At 39.2% G+C, this 18,467-nt stretch overlaps 1 protein-coding gene across 4 annotated transcripts in view; it reads left to right on the top strand.

Annotated features, from left to right (window-relative positions):
- Nucleotides 1-13,995, top strand: part of SOCS5 (suppressor of cytokine signaling 5) — a 46,481-nt gene extending 32,486 nt beyond the window's left edge. For all 4 annotated transcript variants that reach the window (XM_007523332.2, XM_007523331.2, XM_060187534.1 and 1 more), the window contains one exon: nt 8,403-13,995. In XM_007523332.2, coding sequence (XP_007523394.1) covers nt 8,415-10,025 — 1,611 coding nt within the window. In that variant the 5' untranslated portion in view covers nt 8,403-8,414 and the 3' untranslated portion in view covers nt 10,026-13,995. The remainder of the gene's footprint in view (nt 1-8,402) is intronic.
- Nucleotides 13,996-18,467: the final 4,472 nt, after the last annotated feature.

Below are 18,467 nucleotides of genomic sequence, written 5' to 3'. Positions count from 1 at the left end.
TTAGTGATTTAATACTGATTTACAAAACTGCTACATAGTAGGGGTATAATTCCATAGTATTCCCACCACCAGAGTTCTGTATCTTCATCCCCTCCATTGGAAACTGAAGTAGTTCTCCCAAGGTCACAGATATAGGTTGACTTTACGTCTCTATGTCTGTATTTTTTTTTCCCATTTTTTTTCTATGTTCCTGCCTTCATTTCTTTTCTAAGTCACCCCTACACTTATTGCTACTTCCAAGTATCCTTCCCCCCTCCCCCCCTTCTCTCTCAGATAAGAGGAACAGTGCCTGGCTCCCTCTGGTGTTTTACAGATTTGCATCCCTTTCAGTGATAGCATAAAAACAACATGCCTGGTGACATACACCTAGGGTCCTGGTGGAATTGGGATTCAGAACACTCTGCTCTTCTTCCCTTATTCTTTACCCCTATGGGAGTATGGACCAAAATTCATTTTGGGGTGCAGAAGGTGGGATTTATGGCTTCTGTAATTGCTTCTCCACTGGACATGGATGTTGGCAAGTCAATCCATACCACCAGCCTGTTTTTATCTTTCCCTAGTGAGGTAGGGCTCTGGAGAGGTGAAGTTCCATAACACCTTGATGAGGTCATCTGCCCAGGGAAGTCAGGATGAAATCACAGTAGCATCTGCAACTTGGTGGCTTGAGACTACGGTGCCTCTGCAGATGTCTCAGCTGTAGTTTGATGAGGATTGTTAAGTAATTGTGGATCTTTGTTGTTTTGGGGTAGAGTCTGTGCCATGTGCTTGTTACTCCATAGCCATGCCTCCCAGAAGTCTAGGCTTCTTTTTATATGGCAAAAATAAAAAAGAGAAATAATAATAAATGTGGGGATAAGTAGTTTTATTTTACTGCTCACATGTCACCAAGCAATACTGATCAGTCTTTTCACTTTTCTCTTTCTGAGCTAGCATTAGACTTTGTGACAAGGGTACACTAAGCTAGTAGCTTTCCTATTCTACTCTAGAATAACCTAGAAAAAAGTAGCAGGTCAGTTAAATGAAATCTCTTGGAAGGTGACTTATGTAGTTTGTAACACTGAGCCATTATTGTGTAGACCCTTCAACCTACAATATTTTGTTGTTTTTTTCATTTGGAAGTAATCACTGATTTGAGTGGAGAATTTTCTGGGTAGTGCCATTCTTTCTTTTAAATAGTTGGGGTTTTTTGTTTGTTTTTGTTTTAAGAAGAGGGAACTTTTTAGTTAAATATGTCAAATTGAATATTGGCATTTTATCTTTACTCTCTCCTGATACCTTACTGAAATTAAGTTTTGAAAGTGTAAGGCATCAACATGGGAACTTCCAAGGTGGAACTATAATGATCTCCTCTTAGGAAGTTAATTCTCACCCAGAAAACAAATATAAAAATTAAATATTTCAGTAAATTTATTCAGATTATGGCTAGGATTTCTGATAAAGAAAAAAATGTGAAGGTTGTTGATTATGCAGTGGACAGTGGAAACAGAAGAGGGGAGAGGGAGAGAAAAACTCAAGCAGAAACACTACACTGCATTACCTGTGGTGCCATATTTGCAATTATTTTAAATCCGTGAGTGTAGGAACCAAGTGACTTAAGAAAAGGAGCTCAGAACTGCTGTTCAGAGCTGTAGAAGCCACAGGCTCTTGAGTGAACCCCAGATGTCCATCAGAAGGCCAGGAAACAGAGCGTTGTTCCCTTGTGGCAGCAGGAAAGCCAGCCAAACTATAAGATGTCACAGCCAACATAGAGACCCTGATGACTGGATCAGACTGCCCTGCCAATGAGAAAAGTCTTTGACTTTACAGTAGTATTCCCACTTTTAGGAAACAATCTGAGAAGAGCACAAGGTGGTCTGTCTAGGACTCTGCCCCATAGACTAGGACTGTGTTTAAGGAACATCAGGCACCATACTATTCTGTTACTTCTTCAAAACTTCTACCCTCCTCCACAACTTACATACAAAGCAGAACCAAGTGCCACCTATGTAGCAACAGTTGTAACCAAAATAGATGGGTAAAACTATGAAAACACTGGTTCTAGAAAATGAGCTTACTGGCCAAACACTGAATAATGCAAATCCAGAGGAGATAACAGAGAAAGAATTTAGGAAATATATTGTCAGGAAAATTCTGAAGAAATACAAAGCTCTCAATTTAATGTGGAGAAATGGATTGCTTGTGAAGCAACCCCCCCCCCTGCAGGTGGGGAGCCTGGGTCTCGAACCAGGGTCATTCATTGTGCTTAGTTCTAAGTGTGCTTAACCTGGTACACCACCACCCAGCCCCCAGCATATACTTTATCCTGCAGAGCTACCATTCAGATATGAAAAAGCAATCAAGACAGTACCAGACGTGCAAAAACTAAAGGAGTTTGCCATTGCAAAACCTGTCTTACAAGAGTTACTAAAAGGTATGTTGCAGAAAAAGAAACAAGGAACATTTAACTCTCAACAAGGTTAAATTAAATTACAGTGGTATTCTGCATGTCAGAGACCTTGAATTTATCCCCTGACTTTTTTTTTTCTTTCTTTTTTTTAACCTGAACACTTTTCAGCTCTGATTTATGATGGTGCTTGGGATTGAACCTGAAATCATAGAGCCTCAGGCATAAAAGTCTTTTGCATAACAATTGTACTACCTCCCACCTCCTGGTTCTACAGGGAAAAAAATGGTGTTAGGGGAATAATATCAAGGAGTTCTGTTCATCAGTTCTTTGTGTTCAAGGACTGTTATTGCTATAGCTTATATCTATTACCAGCTGACTTGCATTTCTCTGAAAGACAATCATGGGATGGTTTACTCATAAGTACAATACAAAGAATTGAAACATTTGAACTTTTTTTTTTTTTGCCTCCAGGGTTATCGCTGAGGCTTGGTGCCTGCACTGAGAATCCACTGCTCCTGGAGGCCATTTTCCCCATTTTGTTGCCCTTTTTGCTCTTGTTGTAGTTGTTATTGTTGTCATAGCTGTTTTTGGATAGGACAGAGAGAGATCAAGAGAGGAGGAGACAAAGACCTGCTTCACCACTTGTGAAGTGACCCCCTGCAGGTAGGGAGCTGGGGGCTCTAATCAGGATCCTTATGCCGGAAACATTTTAACTTGTTTTAAAATAAAAAAGTAGTCAAACTGTTGCTCAGACTGAATACTATGGTGGTTCAATGTGTGTGTGTGGGGGGGGGGTGTTGCATAAAACTGATGTACAGTGTGGAAACCATTATTAAGCCATTATTAAATTAGTAATTTAAAAAAGTATAAGGTATCTACCTACAAATAGAAAACAGGAGAAGAGACAGAAATAGTAGATCTGATTATTCAAAAAAGAAAATTGGGGAGACACACATGGCTAGAAATGAATACAGTGAGAAAGCTGCCTCCAAAAGAAGACAAACCGATTCCTTGGCTGGCTCGGAGATTAGAGGACCAATTACTTCAATATTTAAGGTTGGCTTATGAATCTGATGACAGAAATGGATAAAAGGCTATAAGGCCTCCCATATGTCCTCCTTCATCCTCAGCAGCCTGTGACTAAGATTAGAGCTTGGAGAAATTAAATCTAAGAGGTTCATTCATAGATAAACTTAGGATATTAAAAATAAAGATATGAGAAAGTATAAACAATGGGGGCCAGGTGATGGTGTACCCGATTAAGTACACATATCACCATGCTCAAGGACCCCTATTTGAGCCCCCATTTCCTACCTGCAGGGGGGACACTTCATGAGCAGTGAAGTGGGTCTGCAGTGTCTGTCTTTCCCACTATCTCCCCTCCTTCTCGATTTCTGTCTGCCCTGTCAAAGAAAAATAGAAAGGAAGAAAGGAGGAGGGGAAGGGGAGAGGAAAAGGAGGAAAGAGTGACTGCTGGGAGGAGTGGATTTGTAGTGCAGGCACTAAGCCCCAGGGATAACTCTGGTGGCAAAAAAGAAGGTCTGAGTAATGAGATTAAAACCCCACCATTTGCCTTGCCCTATTCTCAGAACACAGAAATCAGGTGCATATGCCCCTAAAGGATATTGAAGCACTTCCCAGGCAGGAGACAAGGTTTACAGATATTGATTTGGAAGGATTGCCTAATGAAAACCTACTCATTGCCTCCTCACCTTGTAGTAAAGCGAACCAGTTGGCAAACACATGCTTCAACCTCATATAGACAGCCAGTGATCTGAATATTGGCTTTGGTGGACAACCAGGGATCATCAGATCCTTGTGGAAAGTCCCTAAAGTAAAGTACAAACCTAAGGTTGAGGAGAGAAAAGGTATTAAGTACATGTTCTAAGAGGCAGCTCAATGGATAAAGCAGTAAACTTTCAAGCATGGGGTCCTGAGTTCAGTCCCCAGCAGCACATGTACCAGAGTGATGTCTGGTTTTGTCTTTCTCATAAACAGAAAAATCTGTTTAAAATATTTTAAGTTCTAAAAGAAAGGGAGAAAACTTCTGTAATTATATAATCAGAGAAATGAAATATTGTAGCCAAGAGGCTAGAATTAGACCTATTCAAAGAATAAGTCAAAAGTCAGATCATAAGAAAATGGTTTTGGAAGTTAAAACTATGATTTAAAAAACCTTAACTGCAAATAGAAAGTGATGCCTAAGAAATCGATCAGAAAAAAGATTATCTAAGAGATCTAGTGCCTAACAGAGAAAATGACTTTCAGGCAGGAGACAAGGATATGAAAAGGCTCCAAAACAGCCCATGCTGAGGATGAGAAGTTGTTATAGTCTTTCACAAAATAAAAGCATTTCACATAGAGAAAACTTGGAATTGCATCCCCATAAAGGATTTTGGTCCATACACCCAGAAGAGAGAAACATTAGGGGAAGATGACTAGAGGGATATGAAACTCAATTCCATCAGGACCCTGAGAGAGAAGAGGAAAAAAGGCATGATATTCAGAAATAGTAATAGGTGGAGGTGTGACTTAGGAAAAGAAGGCAGAACCATAGGGGAAAAAAAGATAGACAAATAGACAGTTATAGAACTAACAAAATAACAACCCTTATCTGTGATTTTGGGAGAACTACTGCAGTTTCCAGTATAGGGAATGGGGACACAGCTCTGGTGGTGGGAAGCGGTATAGAATTGTACACCTGCTATCTTGTAATTTTGTAAATCAATATTAAATCACTAATAAAAAATTGGGATTGCATGATATTAGACACTTTAACAGTCATATTGGGAGCTACTAGAAATACAGAAATATTGAAGGCAAATTATTTCCAACTTCTAATTTTATCAACATATAGCAATATGAATATTTTATAGGTGGTGAAGAAAATAACCAAAAACAACCAAAAGTGTTGGTTATTATCCTTGGGTCCCCAGCAGAGGACATCAAAGATGGATAGGGCATAGCAGGCAGTGCTACTTTTTGTGTTGCTGATATACTTTGTATATAGTTTTTGACCTTTATAGCTATATATAAATTAGACAAAAATAAAAATCAAACTAAAAGTAATTTAGAAGGAAACTAGACATTAAGGAGCTAGCAAATTAAAAGAGTAATCTAAAGAGATTTCAGATTCACTAAGAAGGCATCGGAAATTAAACTGTAAACAACAGTACTGTGAGAGAAAAGGGAAATTTTAGTGTAAGAAGAAGAAAAACTGATAGTAAGACATGATAAATCCAGATGGCATAAGCCTTTTAAAAAAATAGTTTTCCAGGGGGTTGGCGGTAGCGCAGTGGGTTAAGCGCATATGGCTTGAAGCACAAGGACTGGCATGAAGATCCTGGTTCGAGCTCCCAGCTTCCCACCTGCAGGAGAGTCGCTTCACAGGCGGTGAATCAGGTCTGCAGGTGTCTATCTTTCTCTCCTCCTCTCTGTCTTCCCCTCCTCTCTCCATTTCTCTCTGTCCTATCCAACAACAACAACATCAATAACAACAACAATAAAAACCACAAGGGCAACAAAAGGTGAAAAAAAATATATATATATATATATATAGTTTGCCAAGACCCAGAAGATGATTTCACAGGTAAAGTACACAGCTCCAAGTTTGATCCATAGTATCACAGGGGAGCTCCATGAATGGTAGAGCGGTCCATAAACGCTCCCCCCACACCTACACACTCCCACAAGCGACATCTGAGTTAATGTCCCAGTATTGTATTAGGAGGAAACAAAATTAACAACAAAAAAGAAGAAGAAGAGCACCAGGTGGTGACGCACCTGGTTGAGTGCACATGTTACAGTGCGCAAGGACCCAGATTCAAGCCCCTGGTCCCCACCTGTGGGGGAATAGTTTCACAAGTGGTGAAGCAGTGCTGCAGGTGTCTGTCTCTCCCCATCTCTGTCATCCCCTTCCCTCTTGATTTCTGGCTATCTCTATCCAATAAATAAAGATAATAATAATTATTTTTCTTTTTTTTGAAGAAGGGAAAAAAAACCTTACCAGAGAGAAAGGTTTTGGGGGACTGGGCTGGACTGTGGTGTATCTGGTAGAGTGCTCATATTACCACGCACAAAGGTCCAAGCCCCTGATCCTCACATGCACTGGGGATGTTTCATGAATGGTGAAGCAGGTCTGCAGGTGTCTTTTTTCTCTCTCCCTCTCTTATCTCCCTTCTCTCAATTTCTCTCTGCCCTGTCAGAGAAAATTTTAAAAAGTTAATTTAAAAATAAATAAAAAGAAATGTTCTGATAGAATTTAGTATGATTTAGCTGTTCTTGAGATCATCCAAGAAAGCTTTTTCTTTATCCTCTTAGCCCTAATCAGCTTTTTGAAAATGCAAATATTTACAACAAAGAAAACTGGTGGAGCCCGGCTGGCTCCCCACCTGCAGGGGAGTCTCTTCACAAGCGGTGAAGCAGGTCTGCAGATGTCTGTCTTTCTCTTCCCATCTCTGTCTTTCCCTCCTCTTTCCATTTCTCTCTGTCCTATCCAACAACAATGACATCAATAACAACAATAATAACTACAACAATAAAACAATGGCAACAAAAGGGAATAAATAAATATTTTAAAAAATTTTTTTTAAATTAAAAAAAAACTCCTATAATGCCTTCTGTGATTCATTATTAAGGCACTAAAAAAAGAAAAAGAAAATTGGTAAGATATAAAAAGTCAGCTCTAATGATTTTTGACCACTGTAAAAAAAAAAATCAATTTTTTCCAATACTGACTCTAAGATATAAAGAATAGTACATAATGAGTTAAGAAAAAGATGAACAGCACCATTGAAAAATGGGGAGGGGGGTGTGTTATGGGCAAAATCTCCAAAGAAGAGATCCATAGTGCCAAGAGACATGAAAAATAACTCACCTAGATAGATAGTGCTTTATCATGTGCATAACCCAAGCTTGGGCCAGGCCACTATGCCCTATGCATTGCAAGAAATTTCAATACTGTTTATCTTTCCATCACTACCTCTGTCTCTAAGGCGGGGGGGGGGGGGGGGACGACTTGGTTTAAAGTGGTGAAGGCCTGGCAAAAAGAATTTTTTTTTAAATCTGCTATCATATTGTGACAGAACTAGTGAACTTTTAAGTTTAGGTTTTTCCATTTCTTCTAATGTTGACCTTAAGTTACTAAATGATATGGTTATGCCCATAGAGGTGCTGTTACAGTCTTCGAATGATTTATTTGTAAATTGCACAAACTCTTACAGCTGCAAGAATATAGATGCCACATTATATATATTTTTCAAAACAAACTATGATATCAAATAATTTTCCTACTGTGCTAAACCTCAGATTAGGAATTGAGAAACTTAAAAATATTTTTCCATTCAAGCCTAAATACTATACTTTCTTTCCTCCTATTTTTGATTCTATCCAAACTTCTTTAAAATCATAGTTAAGTAGCCCAGGAGGTTGTGCCATGGCTAGAGCATTGGACTTCCAGGCATAAGATCCAACCCCCTGCCTGCATCACATGTGCCAGAGTGATACTCTGGTTCTCACTCTTCCTTCCTCTCTCCCCTGACCTCCACTTTCCCACTCCCATGTTATTGAATGAATAAATCTTAAATAAATCCTGGTTAAAACTTAATTTATTGTAGGGTTGAGGAAGGAAGATAAGGAATTTTTAGAAATGAACGAGCTGTCGCTTTAGATTGCTAAATAAGCTGGTAGCAGTTGGCAAGTGGAACTGGGGAGATTGCTACTTACAGACATTTTAATTAATCTTAAGTGTGACATAATTGTGGTCCTGATTCTAACTTTTGTAAAGCTGAATATGAACACTGCTTTCAACAATATGCTTCAATAATGAGGAACATGCTTCTCCTTTGTAGTGGAAGTGCCACTGTCACTGACTCACTCACTGGTGAGCATGACCCCCATCAACAGGCAATGTAAGGAATTGCCGCCCAGTGTCCCTGACATGTCCAGTGACAAGGGGAGTAAATCTTGCCTTTTCTTGCTCATTTAACTCACTGTTGTTTTCCTATTTTGTCTTTAGATCTTATGATCAATGGATAAAGTGGGGAAAATGTGGAGTAACTTCAAATACAGATGTCAGAATCTCTTCAGTCATGAGGGAGGAAGCCGTAATGAAAACATGGATATGCATTCCAGCAGGTGTTTATCTGTCAAAGAGAAAAACATTGGTGTTGGAGACTCAGCTCCTCAGCAACAAAGCAGTCCCTTAAGAGAAAATATTGCCTTACAACTGGGATTTAGCCCTTCAAAGAGTTCTTCAAGGAGAAGCCGAAACTGTGCCACTGAAATTCCTCAGATTGTGGAAATAAGCATCGAAAAGGATAATGATTCGTGTGTCACCCCAGGAACAAGACTTGCAAGAAGAGATTCCTACTCTCGACATGCTCCATGGGGTGGAAAGAAAAAACATTCCTGTTCCACTAAAACTCAGAGTTCACTAGACAGTGAGAAAAAGTTTGGTCGAACTCGAAGTGGTCTTCAAAGGAGAGAAAGACGATACGGTGTCAGCTCAGTGCATGATATGGACAGTATTTCCAGCAGAACTGTCGGAAGTCGCTCTCTGAGACAGAGGCTACAGGATACCGTGGGCTTGTGCTTCCCCATGAGAACTTACAACAAACAGTCAAAGCCCCTGTTTTCTAACAAAAGGAAAATACACCTTTCTGAATTAATGCTTGAAAAATGCCCTTTTCCTGCTGGTTCAGATTTAGCCCAAAAATGGCACTTAATTAAACAACATACAGCACCTGTGAGCCCACATTCAACTTTTTTTGATACATTTGATCCATCCCTTGTCTCTACAGAAGACGAAGAAGATAGACTTAGAGAAAGAAGGCGGCTTAGTATTGAAGAAGGGGTTGACCCTCCACCCAATGCACAAATACACACATTTGAAGCCACTGCACAGGTTAATCCATTATATAAACTGGGACCAAAATTAGCTCCTGGAATGACTGAAATAAGTGGGGAGAGTTGTGCAATTCCTCAAGCTAATTGTGACTCCGAAGAGGACACAACCACCCTGTGTTTGCAGTCACGTAGGCCGAAGCAACGTCAGGTATCTGGAGATAGCCATGCCCACATTAGCAGACAGGGAGCTTGGAAAGTCCATACACAGATTGACTATATACACTGCCTCGTGCCTGATTTGCTTCAGATTACAGGTAATCCCTGCTACTGGGGAGTGATGGACCGATACGAAGCAGAAGCCCTTCTAGAAGGAAAGCCCGAAGGCACGTTTTTGCTCAGGGACTCTGCACAAGAGGACTACCTCTTCTCTGTGAGCTTCCGTCGCTACAACAGATCCCTGCATGCCCGAATTGAACAATGGAATCACAACTTTAGTTTTGATGCTCATGACCCATGTGTATTTCACTCCTCCACTGTAACAGGACTTTTGGAACACTATAAGGATCCTAGTTCTTGCATGTTTTTTGAACCATTGCTTACTATATCACTAAATAGGACTTTCCCTTTTAGCCTGCAGTATATCTGCCGTGCAGTGATCTGCAGGTGCACTACGTATGATGGAATTGATGGGCTCCCTTTACCATCAATGTTACAGGATTTTTTAAAAGAGTATCATTACAAACAAAAAGTCAGAGTTCGCTGGTTAGAACGAGAACCAGTCAAGGCAAAGTAAACTTTCCTGTCCCAAAAGAGCATTAATTAGACTTGCTTTTATGTGCATCAGACAGTACACATGCAGTAAGCACACAGATCAGTGTTAGGTTTTTCAGTTCAGTATGTAAGTTTAGTGTTAGTATCTGTCAGATGCAATATGCTGTTACTCAGATAAACGTGGTGCCTATTGAGACAACAGTGGTAAGAACTAGGTGTTCAGTAAGGCTACAAAAAAGCATTTTGGCTGATTTAGCTGAAGGTTTGGTTTGTAATGGCTGTAGTAATTGAATGAGGCGACTCTGGGGCATTTGCTATGAAGAATTCTATTTCTTACTGAAAATCAAGCTATTAATATTGGATGAGTATTTCAACAGTGTGACTTAATGTTTGAAATTATTATTTTTTTCTAAGAACTTTTCTATCACCTTCCAAGAATAGTAATGTTTGTAGTTAACGATAAATCAAGCTTTGGAAGTCAAAAAAATAAAGACTGCCTTCCTTTTAGAAAAAAAAAAATGCAATTTTTCTGGCTACAAGGGCATAGTGTATTTCATACAAGTGTTGTTATAGTTACAGGCAGCTCACTCTATTCTGTAAAAGGTAATGTTAAGTAAGCCAGGTTTCCCAAGGAGTAGTGCTTAAAGTTTCAGAAGTTGGCAGTAGAATTTTATTTAAAGACCTTAGGTTTTTTAAAATAAGTGCTTTAACTTAAAACATTTGAAAAATGACTGCTGTGATGTAGTCGTGCATGTGATTTTTTTCTTTAAGTTAACATATACAGTCTTATCATTGATTGATTAAAGTTGGGTCTTTTCCTATGCCCACTAGGAGTTTGTGAACCACAAAAAAGATAAGGCTAGAAGATGCCCACACAAGTCAGATGATAATAACTACAGTGGTTAATGATGTTAAGATTATTGTTAAACTGTAGTCAATACTTTTGATGGCAGTATTATCTCTTTGCTATAAATAAACTCTCATAGCTTAACCACAGGTGTACAATTTATAGAATTTCAGTGCAGTTATCAGTGAAAAATCTGAAACTTCAATTGCAGATGTAAAAGGTACTGTACAACCATTGTGTCTGTAAATAACCTACTTAGCACCTTTTTGTCACTTAGAATGGTATGCAATACTACTTGAGTGAACTATTTTGGAAGTAATACCAAGTTCTAGTGTTTGCTTCTTAGTAATGAACTGAATTTGCAGTTCAGTCCTAGACATTTTGCACTAAAGTAGTCAAATTCATTCTTGTGTCTTTTTGATACTGTGCTCTGTACCACTGGTGAGTACTCCTTAGTTCCCTTACCTGCTGCTACAGAAATTTATTTTATATCCTGTTGGCTTTTGCCAAGGCTACGAAAAAAAAAGAAGAAAGAAGGCTATATTTGTATGCAACACTAACCCTTTGCTAATGTATGTTTCTGCTTGCTGTGCCTTGTTATGGCTGCTTATTGTGCTAATAAAGTATGTTTGGTGTTCTTATTGTATATCTACTGTCTTATACATTTGCAACAACTTTTCTTGTAAATGGTTTGGGGTTTTTAAATAAGCATTACCTGACAACCTAATGTAGTTAATGCAAGATTACTGTACAGCCTACTATTGACTTATTCTGAGCAAGCTAACTCTCAGTTTAGTGCTACACTTCCTTCTGATCATAGTAACATATACTGTGGAACAGTATCTATAGTTAATTAAAATTACTGTACAGTTTAGATCATAACAGAAAACAGAGAAATATCGACTAGACGTGTTGCTTTCTCTGCTTATATGTGAAAGATTGGAACTATCAATGATGTCGCCTCTCACTGTATCAGAAACAGGTTAAATGACATCTTGTGAATTAATAATACATCAGCACCTTTTATTGGTTTGGGGACCACTTTAATTAATAATAAATTTCCAAAATGAAGAACTTTAACCAAAGACTTGTCCATTTTAAAACAAAATGGGGATAGAAGGGACTTATAATTCCTGTTATTTCTAATAGAAGTCCCTGAAGAACATATACCAAAGTGTTTGAGGACTTTATCCAAACCTACTTTAAAGCATATGTGCAATTTAGTTGTTATAACATAATTATATTGCATAATTGTTGGGTCTGTTTTCTTGAGCTTATAATATACCTAAAAAATAAACCTCTTGAGGAAAAAATGTCCATAATGATTATTGGAGAAGACTAGATAGGCAAGCAAGATATTGTTTTAAAGAGGTAACTTGAAACTCCAAGAAAGCACTTGATGTTTTATATGGTTGTAGCAAATTAATGTTCTAATTGTAGTTTTATAGAAAGTAGTAATGCTTTTATGTATTTCAGAACTTTTGTATGTCAATTGGAAATTGTTTTAAATGTATAAATATTTGAGTTTATGTAAGCATGTATACACTGTGCTAAAAGTCAAATGTTTGTGTGTAATATGCAACTTTTGGTTTTAAATTTTTTCTCAAAAAAAAAGTGGCTTACATTTAAAAAAACAAAAAAGAAAAATCACCAGCATGAACTTACACCTAAGTCTATATTCACTGTGTCTTTTTCTGAATCCATTGTAACCTGTCAATTTATGTTTTATGGGTTTTTGGAAATAATACAAACCAGGAAATTCTCTAGAAGTTTGGACTAAAAGCATCTTCATAGTGAAGTAATTTACTCAAGAACTGGCTTTTCTGATCCTATTCATTCTCACTTTGCTCTTCTCTTGATAAACGCACACACATAAATATATAATATTGGGGCCAGCCGGTGGCACACCTGGTTAAGCACACACACTTTGTAGTGCTCAAGGACCTGGGTTCAAGCCCTTGCTCCCCACCTACAGAGGGAAAACTTCACGAATGAAGTAGAGCTGCAGCTGTCTGTCTCTCTCCCTCTCTATTTTCCCCCTCCCCTCTCAATTCCTCTCTGTCTCTATCCAATAATAAAGTAAAAATTAAAAAGAAAAAAGTAAATATATAATATTAATATTACTCAATAATATTGTTACCTAATTTTAGGTCATTATAGAGGCCTTATTTTTATATTTATATTATCTTTGTACCATTCAAATTTCATTATTTGCACATAAAATTTAGACTTGCTACCATTGTCTTCTTTATAATACAATCATCCTACAAAGAGAAAACAGTCTTCAGTATTTTCCTTCTTGGCTAAGCACAATAAAAAAATTTTTTTTTAATAAATAATAACAAATAAGCATCAGGGAGCTACCTCAGTAGCAGTGCACAGAATTTGTATTAATGAGGTTCAAGGTTCTATCACCAGCACCACAGGTGCTAGAGCTGAGCTGTCTTTTCTTAAAACAAAAATTAAGCCCAAGTAATGCACTCCACAGATTGATCTGTGTTCTTACAGGCTGTTTGAAAGTTTACATAGGGTTTATAATTCTGCCAAAAGCGCAGTACTTGGAAGTCTTTTTCAAAAGCTTTCTTTTTTAAAATATTTTATTTACTTGTTACTTCTTAGAGACAGAAATCTAGAGGCAGGTAAAGAGGGTGAGTCACCCGCCGCCCTGCTTCACTGGCTAGAAGCTGTCCCCCTGCAGGTGGGGACCGGACTTGAACTCTGGTCCTTGCACATTGTAACTTGTTTGATCAACCAGGAGGGCCACCACCCAGCCCCAATACCTGAATTTTAACAAAACTATAAATTTATGAACTTTTTGTTTGTTTTTACTTGGTTCGTAGTCATTTTATTCCCAAGCTTCCTTTCCCCCTGGCACTAAACACTAGTTTGGTGAGTATTACAGAAATTGATCTTCAGTATGTTTGTTTATTTTGGGGCTCCACAGCTTGTGAAGCATCCCCCCTGCAAGTAGAGAGAGGGGACTTGAACCCAGGTCCTTGTGCATAATACTATGTGTGCTTAACCAGGTGTGCCACGGTTTCTTTAAGTAGCTAAGGGAGTTATAACATTGTTTTTTGGCAGCAGCAAAAAGCCTGGATTTTGGAACTCTTCTAGTAAAGATCCAAAATATATGTTCAGCAAGTCATTCTGGTTTGCTCTTTTATTCTGTACCTAAACACAGTTATATGTAAGTAAAATTAAAGGAAAATGCACACGTACAACCGACATAAAGGTGAGAAAAGTTTCCAAAAGAGTCCATACTGTTTGTTGTATTTACATAGAAACTACATATCCATGAGGATAAAGATTGCTATGTTATTTTTTTTCCCCTTGTCACTGAGACCTCATGCATGCACAAGTCCACCATTCCCAAGTTTGAGGAAGGGAGAGGACAGAGACCACAACACTGTCTCACCATTTGTGGAGCTTCTTCCAGCACCGTGACTTGATCATGTGGTATCAGAACTTACATCCAGGTTTTTGCTCATGGTAAGGTGTGCGTTCTACTGGTTGAACTTTCTCCAACCAGGATTCTCGTCTGGGTCTTTGTGCTTGGTATTATGTGTACTTTAACCCAGTGCTCTACTGCCCGGCTTTTTTTTTTAAACCAGAGCACAACTCAGCTCTGGCATACAGTAGTGCTAGGGATTGAATCTGTGACCTCAATAGCCTCTGGGGCCTAACATATCATGTCTAACTGCCCCTAGTGCTATGGACCTGAGCTCTTCCTCTGGCCCCAAGGCAGCCTTTTTTTTTTTTTTTTTAATATTTATTTAATTTATTTATTCCCTTTTGTTGCCCTTGTTGTTTTATTGTTGTAGTTATTATTGTTGTTGTCGTTGTTGGATAGGACAGAGAGAAATGGAGAGAGGAGGGGAAGACAGAGAGGAGGAGAGAAAGATGGGCACCTGCAGACCTGCTTCACCGCCTGTGAAGTGATGCCCCTGCAGGTGGGGAGCCGGGGTTCGAACCAGGATCCTTATGCCGGTCCTTGTGCTTTGCGCCACCTGCGCTTAACCCGCTGCGCTACAGCCCGACTCCCGGCAGCCTTTTCAATAGAGGTTTTAAATACTGGAATCTACCTGGCATCATGTATATTTAAATATTGTTTAAAATTAGGGAGTTGGGCAGTAGGTAATGCAGCGGGTTAAGCGCATGTGGCACAAAGCACAAGGACCGGCGTAAGGATCCCAGTTCGAGCCCCTGGCTCACCACCTGCAGGGGAGTTGTTTCACAAGCGGTGAAGCAGGTCTGCAGGTGTCTGTCTTTCTCTCCCCCTCTCTGTCTTCCCCTCCTGTCTCCATTTCTCTCTGTCCTATTCAACAACAATGACATCAATAACAACAACAACAATAATTACAACAATAAAACAAGGGCAACAAAAGGGAAAATAAACATAAAAATGTTTAAAATTAGAAATTATGTTTGTGACTCAGTCTTATTTTACAAGGTTAAAAATAATATGCTAAAAAATTACTGGAATCATAAACTACAATCAACTTGAAAACTTTACCCATGTCAAAATTGGGTTTCATGGTTCCCATTTAGTTAACTTGTATAACTTTTTAAAAAATATTTTGTTTATTTTAAAGAGAGAAAAAGACAGCACTGGCCTATGGTTGTGCTGGAGATTGAATCTGAGACCTCGGAGCGTCAGGCATGAAAGTCTTTTGCGTAACCACTATGCTGTCTCCCCAATCCTTGCATATCTTTTTAGTATGAATTTCTAGTGCAATTTCACTATGAAATATTTAGAAAATACTGAAGATTATTAAGAATTGGTATCTACAAAGTAGTTTATAATTTTCTCTACCATCAAACTCCCATTTTATAGACTTCCAGAGTTTAGTAGGCTATAAACTTCCAGAACTACTAGTATTTATTACAGCCTTTCCCCCTATTTTTTTATTTTAAATTCTTTTTAATACTTATTTATTCCCTTTTGTTGCCCTTGTTTTATTGTTGTAGTTATTATTGATGTTGTTATTGGATAGGACAGAGAGAAATGGAGAAAGGAGGGGAAGACAGAGAGGGGAAGAGAAAGATAGACACCTGCAGACCTGCTTCACCACCTGTGAAGCGACTCCCCTGCAGGTGGGGAGCTGGGGGCTCCAGCCGGGATCCTTAAGCCGGTCCTTGCTTTGTGCCATGTGCACTTAAATCGGTTGTGCTACCGCCCGACTCCCCCTCTACCCCTATTTTTTTCATGCATTTTAACAGCTGAAGGACCAATGTTTATAAAGTAAAGACAGAGCCATAGAAATAGCATAGTGGTTGTGCAAAAGACTTTTATGCCAGAGGCTATTGAGGTCACAGATTCAATCCCTAGCACTACTGTATGCCAGAGCTGAGTTGTGCTCTGGTTTAAAAAAAAAAGCCGGGCAGTAGAGCACTGGGTTAAAGTACACATAATACCAAGCACAAAGACCCAGACGAGAATCCTGGTTGGAACCCCCTGGCTCCCCACCTGCAGAAAGGTTGCCTCACAAGCGATGAAGCAGATCTGCAGATGTCTATCTGTCTCCCCCTCCTCTCTCAATATCTATCCTACCCAATAAAAAAAGGGGTGGGGATAGTTTCCAGAAGCAGTGGATTTATAGTGCAGGCACTGAGCCCCAGTAATAAGGCAAAAAAAAAAAACAAAACTGAAATAGAGTTGTAGACCTTAATGTAGTTTTTTAAAGAGAGAGAGATGCTTACCACCTGATTCAGTGTGGACTTTGTTTCTTAGGTTTCCTTAGACTTTTGAGGAAAGTGGCTAGAATAATGATTTTTTTTGTAGTTTTTTTTTTATTTAAGAAAGGATTAATTAACAAAACCATAGGGTAGGAGGGGGTACAATTCCACACAATTCCCACCATCCAATCTCCATATCCCACCCCCTCCCCTGATAGCTTTCCCATTCTCTATCCCTCTGGGAGCATGGACCCAGGGTCATTGTGGGTCTGGCTTCTGTAATTGCTTCCCCGCTGAACATGGGCATTGACTGGTCGGTCCATACTCCCAGTCTGCCTCTCTCTTTCCCTAGTAGGGTGGGTCTCTGGGGAAGCTGAGTTCCAGGACACGTTGGTGGGGTCTTCAATCCAGGGAAGCCTGGCCAGCATCCTGATGGCATCTGGAACCTGGTGATTGAAAAGAGAGTTAACATACGAAGCCAAACAAATTGTTGAGCAATCATGGACCCAAAGCTTGGAATAGTGGAGAGGAAGTGTTAGGGAGGTACTCACTGCAAACTCTAGTGTACTTCTGCTTTCAGGTATATATTTTGCAGTAGTTTATGGGTACGTGTGAACATAAGCTCTCTCTCACAGAAACTGGTGTATATCTAGCTTTTGGGACTTTGTTAAAAAGTGAACCACCTGAGATGAAATTAGAGTGTACTATAAAAGGAAAGGTCTCACCCGAGTAATGAAGCTGAAGGGTTGTAGGTGAAGCATGTTGAGGTGGCAATCGTTGCGTTGGTTAGGCTGTGATCGGCGGATGCAATATTATTTGGTATGGATTGGGAGAGGCATACGGGAAAGTGGGCCCTATCCAAGGGTTCCAGGACTGGGGGAAGTAGGGGCTCTATGATGTGAGTTTCCTGCTGTCTTAGGGTTCAAAAAGACAATCGATAGTTAATGTTATCATCACATTATTTGGTAATTGGGTTAACTTTGAAAAGTCCTTTTGTTATGGTTTGCTGTACAGTATCCAGTATCTTGTATATAGCTGTGCTATTGGATGCTTCTAAACTACTTGGTCTAGGCTTTTGAGAGAGTCCGCATATCAAATACACAGCCTATATATTAAAAAGATTCAGTTTGTGTTTTGAAAAACTTTGAGACATACAATTGATTTTCCCCCTCTCATATTAATTAACTAGTGATTTATATGTCTACATTTTGCTAGGAGTGTACATAAACACCATTCCCACCACCAAAAGACTGTGACCCATCCCTCCCACCCCTCCCACCCACTCCAACCCCCCACTGACCCAGGAAGCTGCATGTCTACCCCTCACCACAGGGTTTTTACTTTGGTGCCCTACTTAGAATTTGGTCAGGTCCTGCTTTTAGTTTCCCTTTCAGATCTTCTTAGTCAACTTCTGTTGATGAGTGGGATCATCCCATACTCATCTATATCTTTCTGACTTAGCTCACTTAACATAATTCCTTCTAGCTCTGTCCAAGATGGGTCAGAGAAAGTGGGTTCATTGTTCTTGATAGCTGCATAGTATTCCATTGTGTATATATACCACAGCTTTCTCAGCCACTCATCTGTTGTTGGGCACCTGGGTTGCTTCCAGGTTTTAACTATTATGAATTGTGCTGCTATGAACATAGGAGTACACACCTCTTTTTGGTTGGGTGTTATGGAGTCCTTGGGATATAACCCCAGGAGAGGAATTACTGGATCATATGCAAACACTAAATCTGAAGAAGACATCCACAAATCACTCCCATTTACTGTTTCAGCAAAATCAATCAAATACCTAGGAATAAAGTTGACCAAAGAAGTGAAAGACTTGTATGCTGAAAACTATGAGTCGCTACTCAAGGAAATAGAAACTGATACCAAGAAATGGAAAGATATCCCATGCTCATGGATTGGGAGAATAAATATCATCAAAATGAA

The sequence above is a fragment of the Erinaceus europaeus genome, chromosome 3 (assembly GCF_950295315.1).
Source record: "Erinaceus europaeus chromosome 3, mEriEur2.1, whole genome shotgun sequence".
In the NCBI taxonomy this organism is placed as follows: domain Eukaryota; kingdom Metazoa; phylum Chordata; class Mammalia; order Eulipotyphla; family Erinaceidae; genus Erinaceus; species Erinaceus europaeus.
The sequence above is the reverse complement of the archived record's forward strand: the minus strand, read 5'-3'. Positions and strand labels throughout refer to the sequence as shown.